The 23,128-nt window shown below is 34.3% G+C and overlaps 2 protein-coding genes across 5 annotated transcripts in view; both read right to left on the bottom strand.

Moving 5' to 3' along the window:
* Nucleotides 1-2,184: 2,184 nt before the first annotated feature.
* LOC121256372 (probable E3 ubiquitin-protein ligase XERICO) lies at nt 2,185-3,013 on the bottom strand. Its single transcript, XM_041157151.1, has 2 exons — nt 2,248-3,013; nt 2,185-2,216 (listed from the first exon to the last, which is right to left on the bottom strand). Exon 1 carries the CDS (start codon nt 2,845-2,847, stop codon nt 2,428-2,430), a length of 420 nt encoding a protein of 139 aa, XP_041013085.1. The 5' UTR covers nt 2,848-3,013; the 3' UTR covers nt 2,185-2,216; nt 2,248-2,427.
* Nucleotides 3,014-11,019: 8,006 nt separating this feature from the next.
* Nucleotides 11,020-23,128, bottom strand: part of LOC121255906 — a 57,738-nt gene continuing 45,629 nt past the window's right edge. The window contains exons 1-15 of one of the 4 annotated variants that reach the window (XM_041156455.1): nt 16,386-16,768; nt 15,100-15,266; nt 14,882-14,993; nt 14,618-14,764; nt 13,997-14,101; nt 12,908-12,991; nt 12,698-12,813; nt 12,464-12,565; nt 12,263-12,376; nt 12,123-12,179; nt 11,951-12,017; nt 11,788-11,841; nt 11,608-11,682; nt 11,467-11,502; nt 11,020-11,308 (exon numbers count right to left, since the gene is read on the bottom strand). In XM_041156455.1, the coding sequence (XP_041012389.1) occupies nt 11,195-11,308; nt 11,467-11,502; nt 11,608-11,682; nt 11,788-11,841; nt 11,951-12,017; nt 12,123-12,179; nt 12,263-12,376; nt 12,464-12,565; nt 12,698-12,813; nt 12,908-12,991; nt 13,997-14,101; nt 14,618-14,764; nt 14,882-14,993; nt 15,100-15,119 (1,203 nt within the window). In that variant the 5' untranslated portion in view covers nt 15,120-15,266; nt 16,386-16,768 and the 3' untranslated portion in view covers nt 11,020-11,194. The other 3 variants (XM_041156457.1, XM_041156458.1, XM_041156456.1) reach the window with 3 other exon arrangements.

The raw sequence follows: 23,128 nt of genomic DNA, 5'->3' as shown, positions 1-23,128 counted from the left end.
ACTAAACTAAAACTAAATGACATGAGCGCGAAGGGAAGACTATTTGGTAACACATCGATAATGGTGTGTACTCATTGCCGGCAAGTTATGTTGCTTCCTGGGAGTTGCAATATAGCTGTGAATACATCATGTTTTATGGAGATTGAGCATTGCTCTGAGTCATTTGGACTCGAGAGGGATTAGGGATGCTTAGTTTGATGTGACCAAATAAGTCGGGGCATAATGAGACACTTTTTTTTTAGGGAAGTTGCTATGCTGGTCTTCTCTAGGAGAGATTTGGTATAGTGCTCCCATTTTTCTTTTACAGATGTGCTCGATGGTCGCACGGCCTATTTGTCAGTATGAACAAGATTGAGAACATATTGAGGGATGCAGACCTGGGGTCTTGCCCACTATGTGTGAGTGGGAGATGTAAGAAAGGGGCACCCATAGTGGGCACCCCTTCACCTTCTCTTGATGGTTATGAAGTGGTTCTTAAACCACTTCATGAGACTTAATAACTGGCCATTAAGGGCCAGCCGGGGGTTACACTTAGAGGGGCTATTTACATAGCCCCTCTCCCCTTTGGAGTATACTTGCATCAAAAATATGAAATCTCTCTCTCAAATAATTCTCTAGTTTCGGCATTTAGGCTGTGGAATATGTGAATGTTGTTCTGGTATTGCCATGTAGCACACTCCATCATCGATATGGGAGATTGTGAATGAACAACGATGATGACGAAGAATCTGTAGAACAACCTCACTAGATCCTAGATATTTACGATGAGGTAATATCGCTTCTGCTGTGTACTTTGATCTAGTATTTCTAACAATATACAATCGAATGAATTTAGGATATATGAGACACTTTAGAAATGTCTTCTCTAAGAGATGTGTGGCATAGTATTCCCACTTTTTTCAGGTGTACTCGATAGTCACATACCTATTTACTTGTAAGAACAAAATAGAGAACACATTGAGATACATGCCACCATATAATAATAAAGGGGAGGGAGGGGCACCTTTACTGGGTATGCCCCGTCGTCCTTTCCATTTTTAGATGCCAAGCGGTAATACTACTGGCATTAATTACTCTAGGCATTATACCTTGAGTTAAGGGACAGTAAAGGCTGGTAAGTTACCATATGATAAGTGATTTAAATCAATCCTCCTTAGATTAGTGGTGATTTTTTGAGTTTCTTGAAAACTCTATCAAAGATTTGTTCTCTATGAAACCAACATCTAGGGTGTAGCATTTTCAGTTCTTTAGTTGAGCTACCTAGCGCACTCACGCATCGAGTGAAGACAAACCTAGATGGATCGATCGATCGAGAATTTGTAAAATTCACTCGGAACAATTATAAAAACTCGAGTTATTCCCCCTTCGGATGTGATTATTTTTTTGAGATCTACAACCTATAAAGGTAAGTACTTTATAAGTAGGTAGCTCGATTATATGAGTTTTTTAAATTGCATGTATTATTTTTAATTAAATAACTTATATATATAGTAATCAAACACACAAACTAAATACTATAATTAAGTGATGAAATTAAGGTAATTATTCTGAAAAATATAGATGATGCCTGGTGCTACCATTAATTTCTAACCATGCCTCGAATCTTTTGTGATGGAAACTTCATTATTCACTAATGGCTTCTGGCACGTTTCGCCTTCAAATACTCGATGAATTGAAGAGCCACGAAATCATAAAAACTAGAATCTCATTTTTTTTTTCTTTTTTTTTTTTATTGACAATGATATTTGAGTTTATTTGACCCAATTACTCAATTTGGACACACGACCGACATTGCATTGAAAGGGCACGAAATCACGGAACTCGAATCTCAATATTTTTTTTTTATAATGATATTTGATGTTATTTCATCCAATTATTATTATCGAACAACATTTCATCTTCTTATCTAACGTGTAAAAAAAAAAAAAAAAAAAAAAAAGGACCCAAATAAAGTCTCAAAGAACTAAAGAAATCTTATGTATATATATATATATATATATATATATATTTGATATGTTCCCAAGTTCAAATTGAAAGCATAACCCAACATCCAACCTCTAAAATGAAAGTATTTTGGAGGTGTGGAGTTCAAAATCTCTCGTATAAAAAAAAAAAAAAAAAAAAAATTGGTACAGCATTTGCAAGCACAAACATAAAAAAATACAGAGACGTGAACAATAAATATAGTTCAACCCTATCATTCTTTATTTCTATATCTTCTAGGTACTTGTAAACCCCTCACCATACAGAAAGCAAGACAAGATATTCACAGAGCTGTCTATTTTTTAATTGAAAGAAGAAAAAAAAAAAAAAAAAGAACAGAACACAGGTAAAAAAACAGAAGAAAAAAGGCAACAGAGAAAAGTACAAGGACGTATATTCTCTACAAAACAAACCTCCAACAGACCATTAAAACATTGTATAAATCTAGTCCATAGAGCGACAAAGAGGGCAGGTATTATGGTTGTAGTTATCAAACCACTTCTCTAAACAAACTTTGTGAAAGAAATGCTTGCAAGACAACTCACTCACCTCCTGTTCTGCCTCAAACCTACACAGACACACACAACACTCCATTATTGGAAACCACCTGCTGCTGCCACTGCTCTTGCTGTGGCGCAGAGACTTGAACCTTGTTATTGAAATTCTTCTCTCCCTTGCACTATTCTCGGTCTCCGGGCAGCCATCTGGGTCGTCTTCTTCTACATTTGGTGGATTCCCAGAAGCACCCACAACTTGGAGAACAGATCTCACCATGTTCTTCAAAAGGGTCACCGAAAGAACTGTGTTCATTACCAGCACAGGAAGTACTCCCTCGGCTGCACTCGGGAAGTTTGACAGCCCCATCTTCTTGATTTCCTTCCAAACACCACCCACAAATTCAAGAATTAAGGAATGCCTTCGGAGTTGCAAAAATCCAGCACAAAAAGACCACCACTCCTAAAAGAGTGAGCAAATACAGAAGAAACAAATGATCAAGCCCGACACTCCCCGGCTTGCTCATAAATAAATAAAGGGAAATAAATATATACATACAAGCACATTTTCTAACCACTAACGCTTAACCCTGGTTAGAGGGAGCCAACCATGATGGGGTCATTATTTACACGTGGCAACACGTGTAGGGTTTGTGAACGATAGTGATTAAGGACGATTTGATTAGGACGAGTGAGCAAAATTTGTTGCGCTGGCATTTTCAGTGGAGCAAAAGGGCCCGGTGAATTTGGGGTTGCCACGTGCCCGCGGAAATTTGTGGGTGGATGGTGCCTATTGGCAGTTGAAGGAGGGGGTGACACTGAACCTTTTGGCAGGTGGCAAGTGTGCGCGAGTTCTCTGAGTTGGGGCTGGAACTTGGAAGTTTCTTGATTCCCGGAGGAGGCCGCGTAAGCGTCATTTTTCTTTTTCCTGTTGTATGTGTATGATTTTTTTAGAAGTTTTGGGTCATAGTTGGGAAAATTCCTTCTGCAATCTTTGTGATCGATATTCATAGTCAATCTGAGATTCTTTCTTTCCTTCTTTACGTGTTTTTATTCCTTTTCATTGAGTACCCCACATGAATCTTTTTCTCTTGCCTATTTTTTTTATTTATACTTTTATAAATCTTAAAAATGCTGAGATAAGGAAGGTTTGGTAGATCTGCATTTTGTACTCAATAGTTAAAATTATATTTATCTCTGCTTTCTATCCAATGCAATTATATAAATCTTTCCCCTTACTTCTTCCACCTCTTGGGAAATAGAATTTTATGAACTTTAATAGATCCTATTTTAGTGAATCAATAGACAATCACTATGTAAATTTTCCATTAAAAAAAAACAAATATAAACGAATCATAATTTTGAAATGAATTACAATGGTCTATTTTAATAGGTAGGAATCTATGCACTGCATGTTTATTCATACAGAAATAAAGATGTTTGTTGTTCATAAATGTAGCTGGAGCAACAACAAAAAAATGATTACTCGTATATTTAAATTACAAACAACATATATTTGAAAACTAAAAGAAAACATAACTGACTTTTAATGTAATTTTCTCATACTTACTTCATCAACTCTGTTACACAGTGCATAAAAAAAAAAAAAAAGAGAGAGAGAGAGCTGGCAATGGCACTCATATGTGCAATCTAATTGGCATTTAATGCAATTCACACTCTTACACAAGGCATATATAAAAAAATTACCTTGCACTAACACCTACCTCAAGTTCCAAGTTCACAAACAGATTGAGAAATGAAACCTATCAAATATACTTTGATTTTCAAGCGATAGTAGATAGAAAAATAATAATAATAACAAAAGTAAAGAAAAACCCAAACTTTATCTACTATAATTTTCAGTGCTCTATTTTCTTTACAAGAGTTGACACATGGGGTAAACCATCAAATGAGAGCCTCACATAGAATGGAACAAGCAGCACTGATTTGGAAGCGAGCTGAATGTCTATGTGAGTTGAAAGAAAAACATAAAAACAAGATTGTAACATATAAGAAAAACGGAAATGACTCAAAGATTATAAAACAAGAAAAAAAATTAAAAACCTGTGACGTTGAATGTGGAGCAGAAGACTTGTCGATGCAAGCTGACGTTGGCGGTGGGTCTGTCGTGGCTAGGTTCTCGTAGGCAGTCCGAAACAGTGGCGAACATAAAATGGCTGTTGTCGAAGGAAAAAGAAACTGCTGGCGCTACTGGCAAGAAGAAGATGTTGCCTAGTAGAGGAAGAACGTGGGCAGGAGGGGGGCGGGGGGAAATAAATTCGAAACGTGTATTGGATATAATTTTAGATTTAACTATACGCACGTTTAACATATAAAAAAAATGTCACATCACGTTTCGTGTGTGTAGGAGAAAAGGTGGTAGGTGTATTGAAGAACTCATACTATATATATAACCGACCCGTGACATGCCATATTAGATTTCTGTGAAATTTTAAAGAGTATTAGTATTAAATTATGTAAATACAAATGTAAAATTTGCATAATATGACATGATTTTAGATTTGACTATTTCACTCCAAATTTATTCATACATTAGATTATCTATCTATTAGTAAAAAAATAATAAAATATTATAAGTTGAATAATTTTTTTTTCAATTTTTTTTGTTCTATTAATTTTTTTTTCTAAATTAAGAGCTACATGGAAATATTAATGTTATACAATATGAGACTTGGAGTGTACAACCATTTATGATACAAATATTAATTGAAAAATTAATACAATCCTTCAGTATACAATAATTAATACTCTTAATGATATAGGGAAAAACCTGGGTTTAATAATTACTACTGCTATTAATGCAACAGGGAAAAAAAAAGAAAAAAAAAAAGGAAGGACAACGAAACACAAGTGCTGCTAGAGAGGAAGAACATGTGGGATGGAAAAAAAAAAAAGAGTTCAGTAGAAGTCAAAACCGAGGAAAGAGAGAGAGCTTGTAAGGAAGAAAATATTTTTTATTCCCTTTGGTCATGTTATAGTGACTATCAAATATGACCGAAAAAACTAATTTACTATAGCAAAAAGTTATCATTTTTTCCACTTGCATAATCCAATGCATCACATTTTGAGACTCTATTAGCCAAATCCTCCATTAGATTTGCATTTATATAATCCAATGAGAGTGCTCTAACATAAATCACCTAAAAGCTTTTAATTGAAAAAAAAATCTAAATCTAAGAGTCAGAATGATAAATTTGAAATTTCTTACAGACTGATTTTTTTTTTTTTTTTACACATGATATTTCTTACAAATTTGAAGCTTTAGATTTGTTTGGTTTATTTATTTATCTATTTTTGTTATCGCGAATTGAGTTTAATTTCTTTTGAAGTACAGATGGAGTTGAAGTCCTTTTCAATTTCGTTTAGTTCCTGTCATTTTGGGCGAAATTTTCTGTTTCGGTATAGTACCCGTTACTATATTTTATCGATCCAAATTTCAATACATTCCAATTATTTGATCAATTCTGGCCATTTTGGATCCTATTCCATTTCGAACTGTTGTAATGATAATTTTGTAATCCTTTTTAGCACTTGGATGAAATTTTTATAAATTTTAAATCTAGATAGTTAGGCCTATGCAAAAAATCCATTAGACCGAGCAACCCGTCTCACCCTATCAAATCCGTTCGACAAAATACGGTTTGGCTTCAGTGTCGGGTTGAACTCGATAAATGACGGGACAGATCGACTCTTAACATTTTTCCAGTGTTCACTCTTAAAAACCCTAGGGCAGCCAACTTCTCTTTTTGCTCTAAAGGCCATTGTGCAGAAACGAAATGTAGCTGACTCACGCTAGGAATTTCTAAACAAAAGAGCAAAAACACATCCATTTCTAAAAATGAAAGAAGCTTTTATTAATTGAGCCAACCAACCCAAATCTGCTAAGTGACTCAAATGCACAGAAAGATGAAAAACGATGGGTGTCGCGTCGACGCTAACAAGCGGAGGCTGACTAGTGGGTGGCACGGGAGAGTTGATCGACGAGGGAGAGAAGACGATCATTGTACTCATAGGCTTGGTGGACGGACCCTACCTCGAGCTCACCGAGCTGCGAGCAGAGCCTTTCCTCTGCCTCCTCGGCGACTTTGAGCCTCTCCCAAGCCTTTTGTAACTCCTTCCTCATCTGCTCCTCCCTCTCCTGGCTCTTCCACAGCTCCCTCTCCAGCTCCTCGTTCCTCTTCCGCAGTTTCGCCTCCTCTTTGCTCTTCATCTGACCCATAAATGCCCACCATTTCTCTTTTCTTTTTATCTTCTCTTTCCCAAGGCCAAAAACTCAAAAGTGACTAGCAACGTATTTTCTTTTCCAAGGTTAGAAATATTTTTGGCACGCATATTCGATTTTGACCTAACCTGAGCATTACGGGTCGAGTTGCTTTGGACATGGTATGCGGTCGGGTCAGGTTGGGGCAAAAAATAGTTCGGCTTGGACGGTGTGCAACCCTATAGATAGTATTTAATTAATTATAAAATCTAAAAATTATCTATATAATTGTAATTTTTTTATAACTTTAAATATGTACCCTTATTGTCTCTCTTGTTTAAATATCATTATTTTTAATAATTTCTCTGCTCTTTTATTTTTACTCTTTATATTTTGTGTCTCAATTCAAGTTTATAATTTTTTTTAAATATTATCTTTTGACACTAATATCTCTATTTTTTTTAATGTTTTCATTAATGTTTACTCATTTTATAAATCGTCAATTGTTTCATATATACGCACAATGGAACGCATCAATACCAAATTATTTTGTTCTAGTGCTTAAACCCGAATGATCACTAGAACGAAATTTAAAAATTGGTTGGAGTTCATTATTTCATTTATAAACTTTTGAAATATTTTTTTCTTAATAATTTTAACTTACTTATGTGTTGTTTGATTAGAAAATAACAATTATCATTATAATTTTGTACCATTTTGAATATTCAGATTATTCACTATTACTTTAATTTTAAGAATGATTACATCATTGAGTTAATTCAATATATTTTATATATATATATATATATATATATATATATATTTATTGAAAAGTCAGTGGTTGAGACCCCAAATATACATACAGGAGAGTGAATAGCTGTTTACCAAATTTTATTGGACCATTTACATAATCAATCAATCAATCAAATAACAAGAGATAATCAATAAAATTACTCCAGTTTTAAATCACCATCTAAAATCTACTATATAAATTAAGTTTATTACAATCAATTTAGAAATACTTACAAGACCCTTGACATAATTAAATCTGCCTTGATAAAACACGAGTCTCTTACCTGAATCTGCACCATGGTAACTCCATACCACTAGCATGTCTGTAGTTTCACTACAAGTACCAATTCGATTTTCGCATCCAAGCAATTCCAAAAATTGTTCTAGTCAACGGATATGTACACACCAATGCACTCATGAACACTCGAACACGAGCAAAAAATTTTGGAGATCTATTTATCAAGAGAGAATCGGTATTGAATACTCAATGAATTCCGTTAGAGTTTTCTATATGAAATACAATGAATATGGCAGCTTTGGTTTCTCTCCACATTGTAGAAGTCATGGATACTAATCTATATGTACTTATGGTTTGTGTAGGTCACTTAAAGAGTTAAAACCTAGCCAAACTGTGTTTTTTGAGATTTTCACTTGAGCCAACTGTCAAGCGAACTTTCTGTTCAATTTTTGTGTTGTGACATTTTCAAGCTGTTTTGACCTAGTAAACGTTGGAATTTGAAACTCCTTATGAAACTTGAATTTGTAGATAATTGAGTTATCTTTGCAGCACCACCAAGATTACTTCAAAAAAAAAAAAAAAAAAATATGGGGATTAAATTTTATGGCTGATTTACTTTGACTAGGTTGATTTCATCAAGTCTTGCGAATTAGTAAAATTTTCAGTTTTTGTTCCAATTGCAACCTAGACTCTACCTAACATATACACAACTCAATTGGACTAAGTTTTATCATAAGAGCATGCCAACAAGGTATTTTTATATTAACAATCTCCCCATCTAGCAATTGTGTGACAAAACTTCTAACTAATACAAGTAATTTAGTCTAATTTAACAAACCACCAAAATATAACTAAACAAGTTAAATGTATAGACACACCAAAATACCTTCAAGAAACTTTACATGATGCTGTTCTGACATCATCAACAAACACATTAACGTACAGAAAACAGGCAGATAAACAAAAAGAAGAACATTATCAATATAGCATAATGTCAATCTCATCAATTATTCTCCTCATATATCATCCTCAAATGATTCAATCGACTCTTCTTTAACAATCTTACGAACAATTGACTTAATTTATTTTCAATGTGTATTTATAGGTTGAAGGTAGTCTACCAACTCTTCAAATCGGTATGGGGATAAAAAACTGTGGTTGATTTACACTGACTAGGTCGATCGATCTCATCAAGTATTGCGAATTTATAATCTTTACATTTTTTGTTTCAATTGTAACCTAAACTTTACCCAACATATCTACAACTCAATTGGACTAAGTTTTATCATAAAAACATGTGGACATATTATTTTTACATTAACGCTTATAATAAAAAAGTTAATTTGCCAACCTTATATTTGCATTACATCGGAAGTAATTTAAGCTAAAATGAATACACTAGAAAGAGGATTCCAATAATATTTTAAATAATTCAAATCTTTTGTTATAGAGTTGAAAATAATAATATTAGAATATTAAAAATTGGAATTATACCACTTTTATAAATTTACTTTTATAAATTTAGTTAGCCACTTTTCAATAATATCAAATAACAAACTCTTCAAATCTATCACTATTCTATTAAAATATTAATTTTGTCATTTTCATTTATTTTAACTCTAATTGTAATTTGAATATTTATTTGTTATTAAAAAAATATACATTAATTTTCTAACGATCATATTATTGCAACCGATATAATTTTTTTTTTTTTTTTTTACAACAACCATATTCTTTCAACTGATATATTTTTACAACGGTCATATTCTTCCACTATAAAACGTAACATCTCCTAATTATTAATTATTGGATGAATTGATCAGGAATGCAATATAGAGGAAATATTTTATATAGAAGGATCCACTTGAAAGAGCTCCAAGAATTTTTTATTTTTGTTTTTGTTTTTAATTTTTTAAAAAGGCTATTTAGTCTCATTTTGGAAAAACACCCACTCTTGTTTTTGAGATAACTAGCAAGGTTCCGAGTAAAATCGTTTTAAAAGGTAATGATTTATTTGTTAGAAGCAAAATCAATCAATTGTTGCGACATGATTTATTATTATAGGCAAAATCAACACTTTTTTATGCAAGAAAAATTATTTGGCCAGCAGTTTGGGCTGGTCAAGTTTGGCCAATAAAAAAGAAAAATGCTAAATTTATTGTACATTTGTTGAGTCTGGTGTAAGAACTTTTTAAGCAACTTAGCTATAGTTTGGTCAAAATTTAACTTTGGCTAAGTAACTTCTAATGCTCTTATGTTATATCTTATTATCTTCATTTACACAAGTTGATATGATATATTTAAGAGCACTAGTAGTGGACTCAATAAAATTATATTTTGACCAAAGTTTAACTAGATTGCGTAAAAATTCACTATAATAAACTCAATAACTCTCTACAGGCATAAAAAATTCTTCTTTCCCGCGTGCTGGCCAAATTTTATTAACTCAAACTGAACAAAAAACGTGAGAAGATTATTAAAGAAAAGCACAACGTGATTTTTGCGGGCTTAGGAAAGAATCATATTCGGCCCAAAAGAAAGCATCAGTATTTTGGTTGAATATCTATAACTCAAGACTCTTTTTGTGCTTATAGTTATTTCTCATCTTTTTGTATAACTTTTACGATGGAGACTTTTTCTGTAGTTGTACTTTTAAAATAAATGAAAAGGTCAAAATCAAAATTTTAATAGAATAGTGATAGATTTGAAGAGTTTATTATTTGATTTTGTTGAAAAGTAAAACTGAATTTCCTATTCAAGGGACCTATATTCTAATCCATTGTAAGATGCAGACCTTGAAGAGTAAGTAGCCTTCCAGGACTATAGACTAATCTATCCTGGTCCTCGTTGTCTTGGTTCATGACAAAAATATAGGTTGATTAGTCGCATTTCATTTATAATCCACTTGCAGTCTTCTCGAATTCAACTCCACACTGAAAGAGGTTGCTAGCAAGGAGCATTTAATGGCCCTAAGCGACAAACCCTGGTCCTATTTAGCCTCAGAGCCACGTGAAGTGAAAGGATGAATGTCTTATGTCCGTCCACAAGCCTGCCTTATCTTCAGGGACACAACACACCCCATTCCCAAACACCTTGTTCTTTGTAGAAATATTCCTAGTTGTTATTGAAAATCAATCAAAAAATATTTCATCTTGCATTATTTAAGTAATATAGTTGCATACAATCCTAGATGCCCTCCATATTATCTTTACTTAAGATTTAAAAAAAAAAAAAAAAAAAAAGGAGGAAGAAGAAGAAGAAGAAGAAGAAGAAGAGAGAGATGCCCTCCATATAACTCTAGTCAGCACTAAAATTTTGTATGGCTTTCCACGATTGTGCTTAACTAAGTGTCAAAATAAATAATGGTTTCAATCTATGATAATGCATTTTACAAAGCAATGCAATTAGTAACCTCATGGCAGGTGGTGCTGGTAGCGTACGATCATTATATTATGTTGCTGTCCCCTAATGAACTGTCGAATTGGAAGGGTCTATTCCCATGTCCTTAAAATATGTATGTTCCGCTTTTGTCATCCGACTTTGGAACATTGTCCACTCCTTCCTACACCTCTCCCTTACCTGGCACCAGTTAATTTAAACACATATCAGCACCATTTCATAAACAAGTCGTATCAAGCAGCAAGATGCACGCCTCTGTGAGTGTGTATGTGAGAGAGAGAGGATTAAACCGGGGGGTGGGGGGACAACGTATTATAGTGAGAAAAGGCTCTACATACCCCTTGCCATGGTGCCTTCCCATTATGTGCTTCTCCCTACCAAAAGGAAAACGAAATGACAAAAGTAGTTTCTCATTCAGAATTCTTAATCTCTTTATAATAATTGAGAATATAAACAGTAGCCAATGATTTTCCTTTTACCTGGTTACCAAGTGAGGGAACAGTTTGATGAACAATCCATTGTGAATCTACAACTCCAATCTTCTCATGGGCAGGCTGCTTTCAAGAAACATATATTATAATAAAGTATTGCATCTGTGCATCCTTAATTATTAAAGAGTAGAAGGGGGGTGAAGCAAAGAATGGAGGCAAGCAACTCACGTCTACACATTTTCTAAGAGCAAAGTCAAGACCCCACCCATGGACCAAGTCATTCTGCAATTCCCAAAGCAACGCTAACTTTAATATAGCGCTAATAGGCCATAGAAAACAATCAAGGACCAACAATTTCTGAAAAGAACAAAAGTAGAATAACATTGGATACCTGAATCATATGCCACACACAGCGCCATGCATCTCGCGAAAACACTGGAGCCATGATTTCAACAAACCTGCATTTATTGAAAGACAAACAGGGAGGTTTTTGTTAAATACCACCATAAAATTGAGCAGGGCCAAGTATCATAGCAAATTACACGACTTAAATGAGTTCATACGCTGCACAGGGAGGCATACGTGGGTCAGTGCACCAGCCAGGTTTCTCATCTGTTTGTCTGGTAGAAATAAAAATAAAAATATTATTTCCCCTAAGATTGTTAACTAACAAAATTTTGACACATGTGCCTAATATTCTTACTTGTGAACTTCACGGTCACCTCTTCTCTTTGTCATTTTCCATGTTAATCCTCTGGTAGGATCCAAACCAGGCTGTGAAATCTCCAAGCCATGCTTCCTCACTAGTTTTATGTATCTAAAAATAATCAAGAAAGACAAAAACTGTTGAGTAGACTGAAAAAACACTCTTTAATGAAACAGCTACGTCAACCAGAACACTCACTCTTCCGCATTAAAATGCTCCACTCCCAGGTCTTCATCCCAGATAAATATGTAGTCGTATGGAGCCACAATGTCAGGATGCAGAAAGCGTTTAGCGTACCACCTTGCAAACAATTTCCAGAGGTAAAACTTGTAAGCATAATTTGAAGGAACCACCTACAAGTATGTGTAAGATTACCGGGAAAGCAGGACGAAAACACATAAATACTGCATACAATTGATAATAGTTCCTTACCATTTAGTTTGTCTATGAATGCTCACATGAATAGCACGCTTTGACCACTCAAACTCATCCCATTCGGTTGTTCGGCCATCGTAATGAAATAGAAGGATTGTAAAGTTCCCTGAAAACTGTGAGAACAATATATTTAGTCACACATATTAGAAAGAAGCAAAGAAAATCTCACACAGACACAGAGAAAGAGAGAGAGAGAGAGAGAGAGACCTTTTTCACCGCTGCATCAATATTCTTCCTCTGTTCATAACCTACAGTGAAGGTTACAAGGTACTGTGGTTTGCTGGTTAAGTCCTGCAAATGCCAACTTGATCAAACATCATGGTTTATATCAAAAGGTTATTTAAAATTCCATTGTTCAGTTTTATCAAAAGGAATATAGTCAACTTGTAGACTAGATACTGGACTTAAATAAATGTGTATTCAGTTTTGAGACATTACCATTCAGTTCATTAATATGTGCGTCTATATGGATGTATGTATGCATTACAACCTTTGTAGAAGGAAACCCTAGCTTGTTTCTAATCGCCCTAGTCCAAGAATCATTAATATCAGTCTCTTGCATGCCAAACAACTTCTCTACTTCATCATCCAAATTCACAAAATTATCAATTGCTTTAGAAGAAGAAAAACAACAAAATGAAATGTTTCTACAATTCCATATATAATCGGTCAGCACTAAAGAATTTAGTTCTAACTAATGACAATCTGAAATTCTTAAGCTGAATCATTATCCAATGTGGCGGGCTCCTGGTGCCTTGGGCCATGAGTGTTGCTAGAGTTCATCAAAGGATGGTGATAGAGAAAAAAGGGGAACAAGGTGAGCTCGAGTAGAAGATGAGGAAGAAAAGAGGAAAAGGGCAGGAAAATGGAAGGCAGCTGGTCAAACGATGTGGACTGTCCACTGAAAAGAAGAAATCCAACGTTCAGAAATCTGGGAAGAATGTAGACAGACACCAGTACTTGGGTTGAATTATTCCAGGCTTGGGCAATGCTTTTCATGGGCTGGATTAGTTACCAATTTGAATTAAAAGAACTAGGCCCATAATTGTAGGGAGTGGAGTTCTTAGTTAGTTATTACTTTAATGAGAGTGGAAGCTCAGGAATTATGATCTATGGAAAAACTTTGTTTAATTGTCTAAGTTGTTTGGAGGCCTCACTCTATTTTCCTGATCTATAGTGTTGGGTTCGTTACATCCATATACATCAGAAAAAATGAAAAAAAAAAGAAAAAAAACTTGCAGAAACTCTAGAAATGTTAAGACCACAAGCCACACTTTGTTGCAGAAGGATACACACCTCACTGGGCTTACCCCACAATCTTCGTGGGTAGAAGTCTGACTCAGCTTCAACAATACCTGGAGGTAGTCTTTCTGCACCTCTAGGATTAGATGGAACCCATATCTGCAACAGAATCAGAAGTGAAGCAGGGAATAAGTATGAAGGCCTAACTTCCATACAACATTTACTTTAAGCAGAAGATGCTTGTATGCGCTCCCTCGTCAATATGAGAACACATAAAAACATAAATATCCCCCTATCTTCACCATCTTATAATGCCCACCATCTTCACTTAATTGCCTGCACCTAGATCATTAATTTCACCTACTTCATTACTCTAATAAATAGTAAAACGATATCCACAGAGAAGAAAAGATAGGCATATTTGCTTCAAATAAAATGAAGATAGTATACTCCTCTCAGCAGTAGGGTTAGAAAGGTGTCATTATGTTCACGGCCAACAGGCAACTTTTAGAGTTCTTCAAAGAAACTCAGATTGCACCAACCAAAATAATATCTTAAATGTACATACAGATTTGGTTCCAAAATGTATCTTCGAAAATATCATCAGAGTATGACATGTAAATCCGAAACAAAATATATTTCTAATAATGCTAGCTAATAAGAAAGGAGATTTACCTTTGATGTATCATTCAACTTTTGAGCTCGAGTTGATCTGCTATCATTATTATTATTCACAGATGACCAAGCATTTCGAATGCCTGATTCTTTATATTTAATGTATGAGATGTCAATGGTAGGAAAAAGGCGGGATGGAAGATTCACCTGAAAAGATTAGAAAAGTGAAAAATGTTCCATCATCTAGCTAAAGAAAAAGGCCCAAAGAAGCAATACCATGCGTGCCACAGAGAAAAGAAGAAAAAAAATTGAAAGTCTGTGCACCTTAGTTAATGACAACGTTGGAAATGATACTCCTATAAAAAAGCCAAAAACCACTCCAACAAACGTAGTAACAATAAGCCTCATGGTCTCATTTGGTTTTCTGCTAACAGCGCTGCAGCCAGAAGATCAAAATGTTATATTTGCTATAAAACATGAAACTGCCACAGCAAGATTTTGCAAAAATCTCTTTCTGCCAATATATAACATCAGAACTGAACCTGCGGGTAAGGATTCCCATATTATATATTTACAATCTTCTGGCTGTATATTCACCAAAAATAGGCTTCAATGTAGAAAGTGGGAGCTGATATGTATTATCTAACAAGTTTAGAGATTCCAATCCTCCATGAAAGTACCAGAGACCCTCATGGAAGAAAACCAATGCCTGGAGGAATAACATTTTAGAACCATAAGTTTAAATGCTCCACTAAATGAATCAAGATTAGCATTCTATGAGAGAGAGAACAAACTAACAGGTACAATAAAATTTCAAGTAAGAATGATTTATGTAACATTTAAGAATATATATGAGAGAGAGAGAGAGAGAGAGAGAGACACACACACACACACTCAAGAAAAATAGAAAATCAATCTAATAATATTATTCGCAATAATAAAGTTTTTTCAGCAGAAGATTCGCTGTAAATGCAAATTGAATGAATTGAGAGAGCATGAAAGGTGAGAAAAGATCAAATCTTTCAAGATTATTTGCAGTAATAAAATTCTTTCAACAAAAAACTCTCTGTCTATTCTCTTTTGCTTAGGTGAAGAAGAATGCGTGAAACAAAAGGATGGACCGTGGAAGACACATGATTTTCCCATTGACCCACTAGTCCCTTTCCGTTGACCTCTCTTGTTCCCCTTCTTAAACAGGTCAAGAGATGAATGTGTTTTCCCAGAAAATACGTTCAGCCGACACAAACACAGCCTTAATAAAAGAGAAAGACAGCAGGAGACGCTGGGTTTCCCTAAAAAACTTCAGCACAAAGTTACCTCAGGACTTAAAAGCAAATAATTCCAAAAGTATTCGGGAATGAATATACTATTATTGGCTTCACATTTATTAACATTGTTTGTTCAATGGAGCAGGACAGCAACTTAAGAAATAGAGACGGATCACACGAGACCAATTACAACATAAAATTTAAAACCAATTAATAAAATCTAAAATCCCAGGCAGCCACAATAAAAATTTTCAATATATAGTCAGTTCCGTCATAATTTAAAGAACACTTACTGACAGCCTCCCGTAGAATAAAGAGAAAACCCACGGAAATTACTAAACCAAAAGAAAAAATGTAAACTTGGAACCAAAATCAAAGCAGTCGGACTCGAATTTGCTTCAGCTATAAGTGGAGGTGTTTTTTTCTTTCTTGGGCTGTTTTACCGGGTATCAAACGATTGAAGCAAATTTCCAGAACATTAAACTATATTAAAACTGAGTAACCAAGCCGAAAAAAAAAATTTACAAGCAAAAATATATAGAAGGCTAATAAAAGCGAACCTGGAGCACAACCCTATATATTAACCGAAGAATGATCCGGTTAAGAGAAGCGGTCTGTACAGCCGAGGCTCACGAGAAAATCACTTAATGTGTAATCGAAACCACCAACTTCGTGATCGCCTGTACTTTGTTAAACGTATGAAGAGAAAAACCCTTGGAAAAAAGGCTAACGAATAAACGAGAAATTCACCGGCCAAAAGATTGATAAGAAAGAAAGGGAATGACTAGCTATGGCAGAATGCGATCCCTGTGATATTTAAGAGCGGGAGGAAGGAAACAGAGGAAAGAGAAAGAGAGAGGAGAGAGGTTTTGGAGAATTCTATACGGCTGAGGAGTTTTGGTTGGTAGAGTTGTTTTAGGCCTCCTTATATTTTGGTTTGGAATTTATCAGATTGAAAGACAAATGTGTTGGGACACTTCGAATCTTCGATGATAAATATACCACTTACCATAATCTTCATTTTTTTTTTAAATCTACCCCTGATTTTATCGCCAAAATTAAAAATATAATTATCATTTATAAGAAAAAAAAGGATTTAATTGGTTTTTTTTAAGAGAGAGAGAGTGGGAGAAGAGAATGAAGAGAGATTTTATTTACAGTCCTGAGTGGGGACTGTGTGTGCAATCTTATTGATGGAAGTGGATAAAAGGAAAAAAAAAACTTCATTTTAAAAAAAATATTATTGTAATTTTAATTTTTTTTTAAATATAATTGTTTGGGCTTGTATGAGCAGTCTCCATTTAAAAATTGTATGTAGACTAACTCAAGAATGAAAGGCCTAAGAAAAAAAAAATTAATTAATGTGATAGTATTGTATCATTAAATATATAAAATTTTCTTGATTTAAATCTTAAATGTTATAAAACCGTTTCATTTAAATCAGAATTATAAAAGGAATGGTTAAAAGAGCTCTAAAACCATACCAATCAAGTGACGCATCTAAAAATGGAAATGATGGTATTATGGAATGAAAAATAGAGGATATTATTGAAAATATATGTGAATGAATGAAGGAAGGAAGAAGACACAAAGCCGGCCTAGTAATAATGGTACCAATAAATAACAATGGTTCATCTTCTTTGGGGTGACATCCTAATCTCTTTATTTATTCTCCAACTTCATTTGTCACTCTTTTTAACTTTATAGAGTGAATTTGCTTAGAAAAATAAAAAGAAAATAAATGTAATGCAACTTCCATATTTATAAAAAGAAAAATTAAAAAGTATTTCTAAGTTGGATGACGTGCTTGACCCATGAGCCACGATCTTTCTTTCTTTTGTTTTTTTTTTTTTTTTGATAGTAGGCATGAGCCACGATCTTAATCATTATGCTTTTTAGTTAATTGAATCATTATACAATCGCAAATAATTTTTTAAAATAAATAAATAAATAAAGTGGTGTTTGGGGTGGATTAAGCTTGGGTAGTGGAGGTTTGAATTTTCTGAAAATATATTAAAATTGAGTGGAAACAACTCAATTTTTTGAAAAAAATATATTAAAATTAATCAAAGTATGTATGTAAAATATTTTATTAGATGTGTTCTATATCTCGACTACTTTTAATTTTATTTATAATTTTACGTTCTACATTCATTTGGTTAATTTCTTTTGAATATCAGATTTTAAAGTATATCAATAACTGATAAGTGGATAGAAAAGTTTTTTTGTATAATTTTTTTTAAATCCAATTGATATTTTTTATATCTTAATGAAAATAATATCAAGATTTTTTTTTTTAAGACCCAATATTGCTAGTCAAACTTAGTTTCTTTCTGGTAGGACCCAATATAACTGATTATAAATGAAAATGAAGAAGTATTGGCTAGTTGGATACGAGTGGGAAGCAGTCCACGATCGATGCCGGTATGGACGGTACGCACGTACAAAGGCAAAAGAGGTGAGCTTTGACCGCACCACACAACATGCCTAATTAATTTCAAAGACTCCTGACTAATTAGGTTTGGTTTTTCAGCTATTGCAAAGGTAGGAACCCCCAACCAATTAAAGAGAAGCCGCCACTCTGGGCCTGTGGGCTGGGTCAATATTTCTTTGTTGCGGCTTCCACACGGTGGCTTTTTAAAGAGATGTTTGGAAATACAATTATTTTTATATATTTTTAAATTATTTTATTATTATTTATAAAATATTTTATTATTATTTAAGCACCTTCAAACGTAGTAAAAAACGTATATAGAGTTGGGAAAATTGCAGAAGTGGGAGGAGGTTGTGTTGAAGGTGAGGAAAATGTGTAATGGTTGCAGACTGCAGCTGTAATGTGATTAACGTGGTTGTGGGAAGACTATGAGTACCAAGAAATGAATGCAATGCCTTAACGGACGCGTTTAATTTGGTGTTAGGCCTACAACACCAACACCTTAAGGCTCAGGTGGTGGAGTCGGTGTAGCTTCCTTCTTTAAAGGAGTGCATGAAAAAATTATATCTACATTATTCTTAATAGAAAGAGAAAAGATATTTATAACTATAACTGTCGTGTAATCACTTTAAAAAAAGTGAATAAAATATAGGATCTACATGAAAGAAATTAATTTTTTAATAGTGGACCATACTATTTTTCAAAGCGATTACGCGGCGTTTATATACTTCACAGTTGTATGTAGAATTACTCTAATAGAAATGGGGTGTGGGAATATGATAATAATTTTGCTACCTCTGACTTGGCATACCAGCTTAGAGCATTAGCATTGAATTAGCCAAATATCTTTTCATCTTTAAATTTAACAAATATCATCCATATTTACTCCACATTGAATTAGCTAAATTGTTTTCATCCAAACTATAAGTTACAGTAAATCTATTCTTCTTTTCAAATATGAAAAGAACTATAGCAAGTCTAAAAGTATTTTTTGATATTATTATATTATAGATATGTGATTTTTATTCATATGAGATTTTATCATCTATATACATATGAAATTATTATATTATAGATTGTTAAATTGTGAAAATGAAAATGAATATGATTATTAGAGGTTATTGAAGATTATAAAAATAAAATATAAATTAATTAAAAAAATATAAATAATAAAAAATAATAATATTTTATTACTATAGAGAGTGTAATGACTAATCCAATGTAGACTTCAAGTTTTGAATGATTAGTCAAAAGTGAAAAAGTTACATATTAGTCAAAATTTAAAGAATAGAATAGCCAATCCAATATTAATGCTCTTACTACGCCAACATTATTTTTTTTTATAAAACATAAAATGATTTTAAAAATACAATCCACCCACTCTATTGTGCATAAAAGGATCCTCACTTCCACCTCTCTTCCATTTCTCTCTCAGTCTAAACGAAATGGAAAACTCAAGTTGCACCATGAATCTTGGAATGCCGCGGTTGCTATTTTCGTCTGCCACCATTCAAATCCCAACAGTAGGTGTGTCTTTTTGCGCTATAGTGATTATTTTATTTCTTTTCTACAGTAGTTCTCTAGTCCGTGAAGCTGCTGCCACCAACGCGAAGAAGATGCTACCGCTAGCGTGAGGAAGCTGATGTCGTCATGAACAAGTAGACGTCACTGCCATCGTGAACTTGATGATTCCGTCTTGGATAAGTTATATATACTCGATTACTTATTTGTAATAGTCGCTTATTCATTTACGAAGAAATTTGTATTCAACGATGAAATTTGATAGCAGTTGATATAAAGTATGCATTTGTGCATTTATTTCTTCAAACACAACCATGTGAGACAACAAAAAGAGGTGGAATGGATGAATACTTGATTCCTGATGCAACTACTTACAACAAGGTTATATAATAGGAACACAATACAGTGTCATAACTCATGAGGTTTATACTCACAACCAAACGTTCATGGCAGATGCAATAAGAGAGATGGAAGTTCTGAAAATTGAAGACATTATGAAAATTATGCATTGCAGTGATTATATGGGAAAGTTTAAATGAATCACTTCATTATTGGTTAAATTTTGATGTAATGTTTGACATATTTGTTGAATTTGAGAATATTGATGGGACATGTAAATCGATTGATAGTCATTTGGCAGGTTGTTATGTTTTGTCAAATGGTCCCCAATGGGAGAAGAACATTTTCTAGTCTATTGAAGCCATTAATTAAACTCTATATGTACTAATACGATGGTGTTTTTTAATTACTTGGATAGTCCTTTCAACTGTCACAATCTGTTCTAGGTAACATTTTCAAGCTCTTAAGTTATCTTCTTAATATTTTGTTTCAAAGGTAACAAAAGATGATCAAGAAGAAAATAACCTTTTATTCATTTTTCTAAAGAGCATTCACTCTTCTTGGTCTTGCGCCCCTTATCTGATTTTGACTTATTTATTCAGGAACCAAGTAAAAAATGAAAGAACTTAGAAACTCAATCAGTCTAAAAGGAGAAAAAAAAAAAAAAATTTACACGCTAATTGCCCAAGTTATACCATATAAAATCTTATTCTATTATCCAAGTTACACTATACCATAAAAAGTCAGATAATTGCCCCGTTACACCATAAACAAAATCTGATTACATTCTCCAAGTTAAACCATACCAAAATCCTACATTTCCCAAGTTATATGTAAATGGCTAGAAATAGTATTAAATACTACCAACAAATAGCAAACACTACAACATAAATTAGTTTTTGTGACAGTTTGGAAATTGTGACAATGCCTAAACCGTCACAAAAAAAGCATTTTTTGTGACGGTTTGTGAAAACCGTCATTGAAGGTAGTTGAAAAATTGCATTACATTCGAATGTATGCATATTCACGTTAGAATGTGCCCTAGACATTCGAATGTGAAGGCTATTTACGTGAGAATGGTGAAATTTTTGGCGCCAATGTCCGAATGTTATTGATTCACATGCGAACGTTAATTGATTTAATATTAAAGTTAGATATTTCAAATTAAAAAAGGTTGAGAATTGAGTTGCAGTGATTTAATATTAAAGTTGTATAAGCTAACATTAAAAAAGATTGATAATTAAAATTCAAAAATAGTAAATATATTAAATAATATTATTCATTACATATGATAAAAATAAAGTACAAAATATTCCTGAATGTTATAAATAACACGATAAAAGTGAAAAATACTCAGAACGAGTTGGTTACATATTTATTAAAATCGCTAGTCAATGCGTTGACCTTTGCGTCCAGGATATCTATTCAATGGAGAACATGGTGACAAAATCTCCAACACTTTGTTCTACTGACGCGATCTTTTGGTCAATGTGCGCAGTACTATCTGAAACCATCGCATCAACCCAAGTAAGCAGAACATCTTCCATAGATGTACCCGTCGGCGGCTAACTAGTACTCCCAATATGGGGAGCAACACTGGGCCCAAACTGGTTCGAAGGAATAAGATATAGTATAGGGCTAGGCTAACGTCAAGCATGCCCCCTCCCCTATCCAATGCTTCGACGGTGTGTGGTTATGTCGATGGGGCTCATCTAGTCTATCATCCATTCATTCACATTGGGTTGCACACTCCGGGCCAGTAATAGCTTGGTAATGAGGACTTCATATGTGAGGTTGTTCGTGGAGACGACGCTCGCCGCATAACGGATCTCTAAAAAATATGAAGTGGCAAATCGATGCGCTCTCCACGTGCCACTTGTATAAAGAATTGTGCACGAGTCCAGCTAAATGTGGCTTTATGTGCAACATGATCCACATTTGTTTTAACAATAAGAGGCAACATACAGAAAAAAGGGAGGAGCTGTACCTAACTAAAGGAGTTCTTCCTATCGATCCACTCTCGGTCACTCCTAGTGAGGATGTAAAAATCTTCATCTCGGCTGCAATCCTCCTCATTAGTATCCTCAGCCCCTAACCGGTCAATTGGGCTAGTAAATGATGCAGAAGTGCCTACATCTGCATCTACTCGGGATCCATCCCTAGGCTGAGCATCTCCTGCAGTAGATATCTCTAAAGACAATAAGAGCTTAAGCTGTTTGATACAAAGCCTCAGTCATCGTGAGTATGCTGAGAGGCTATCATTGCTATTTGTAATGTTCATTACAACAACACCAGAGGTATTGTACTGTTTGGAATACTATGTATAGAAGGTAAGTTGACAAAAATCTAATGGAGAAGTAGCCGTTGTATGAGAGAGCTGAAATATCTTCATAAGATATTGTTGTCGTTACTGTGATTGAGGAGAGTGTGATTGATAGTTGTTGCTGTGATTGAGGAGGCTGTGATTGAGGGGTCTTCATTTGGTAAGTCTTCATCTATGCTTGGTGAGTCTTCAATTGCCATTGGTATGTTTGTGTTAATATGCCCCCGCAAACTATGCCGAGGTACGAGGCCAAGTTTGGTACACAAATGAGATAGAGCCGGGCGCCCAAGTGGTTTGGTAAAAATATCTGCAAGTTGCGAAGATGCTGGAACATGGTGAGTATGGAGAAGCCTAAGAGCAACACGTTCACGTACATAGTGATAGTCGATCTCAATGTGTTTGCTTCGAGCATGGAAAACCGGGTTAACAGTCATGTAAAGTGCACTGAGATTGACACAAAGCAGCATAGGTGGTGCATGTAGCGTGATGCCAAGATCACGAAGAAGGAAAGAGATCTAAGTGAGTTCAGTAGTGGTTTGGGCCATAGCTCGATATTCGGCTTCGGTACTCGAGCGAGAGATAATATGTTGCTTCTTTGTGGACCAAGAAATACAGTTACTACCGAGAAATACGCAATAGCCTGTTGTGGAGCGTCAGGTGAGTGCACATCCAGCCCAATCTGCATC

This window comes from Juglans microcarpa x Juglans regia, chromosome 3D (genome assembly GCF_004785595.1).
Source record: "Juglans microcarpa x Juglans regia isolate MS1-56 chromosome 3D, Jm3101_v1.0, whole genome shotgun sequence".
In the NCBI taxonomy this organism is placed as follows: domain Eukaryota; kingdom Viridiplantae; phylum Streptophyta; class Magnoliopsida; order Fagales; family Juglandaceae; genus Juglans; species Juglans microcarpa x Juglans regia.
Note: the sequence above shows the minus strand (reverse complement) of the source record. Positions and strands in the feature narration are given on the sequence as shown.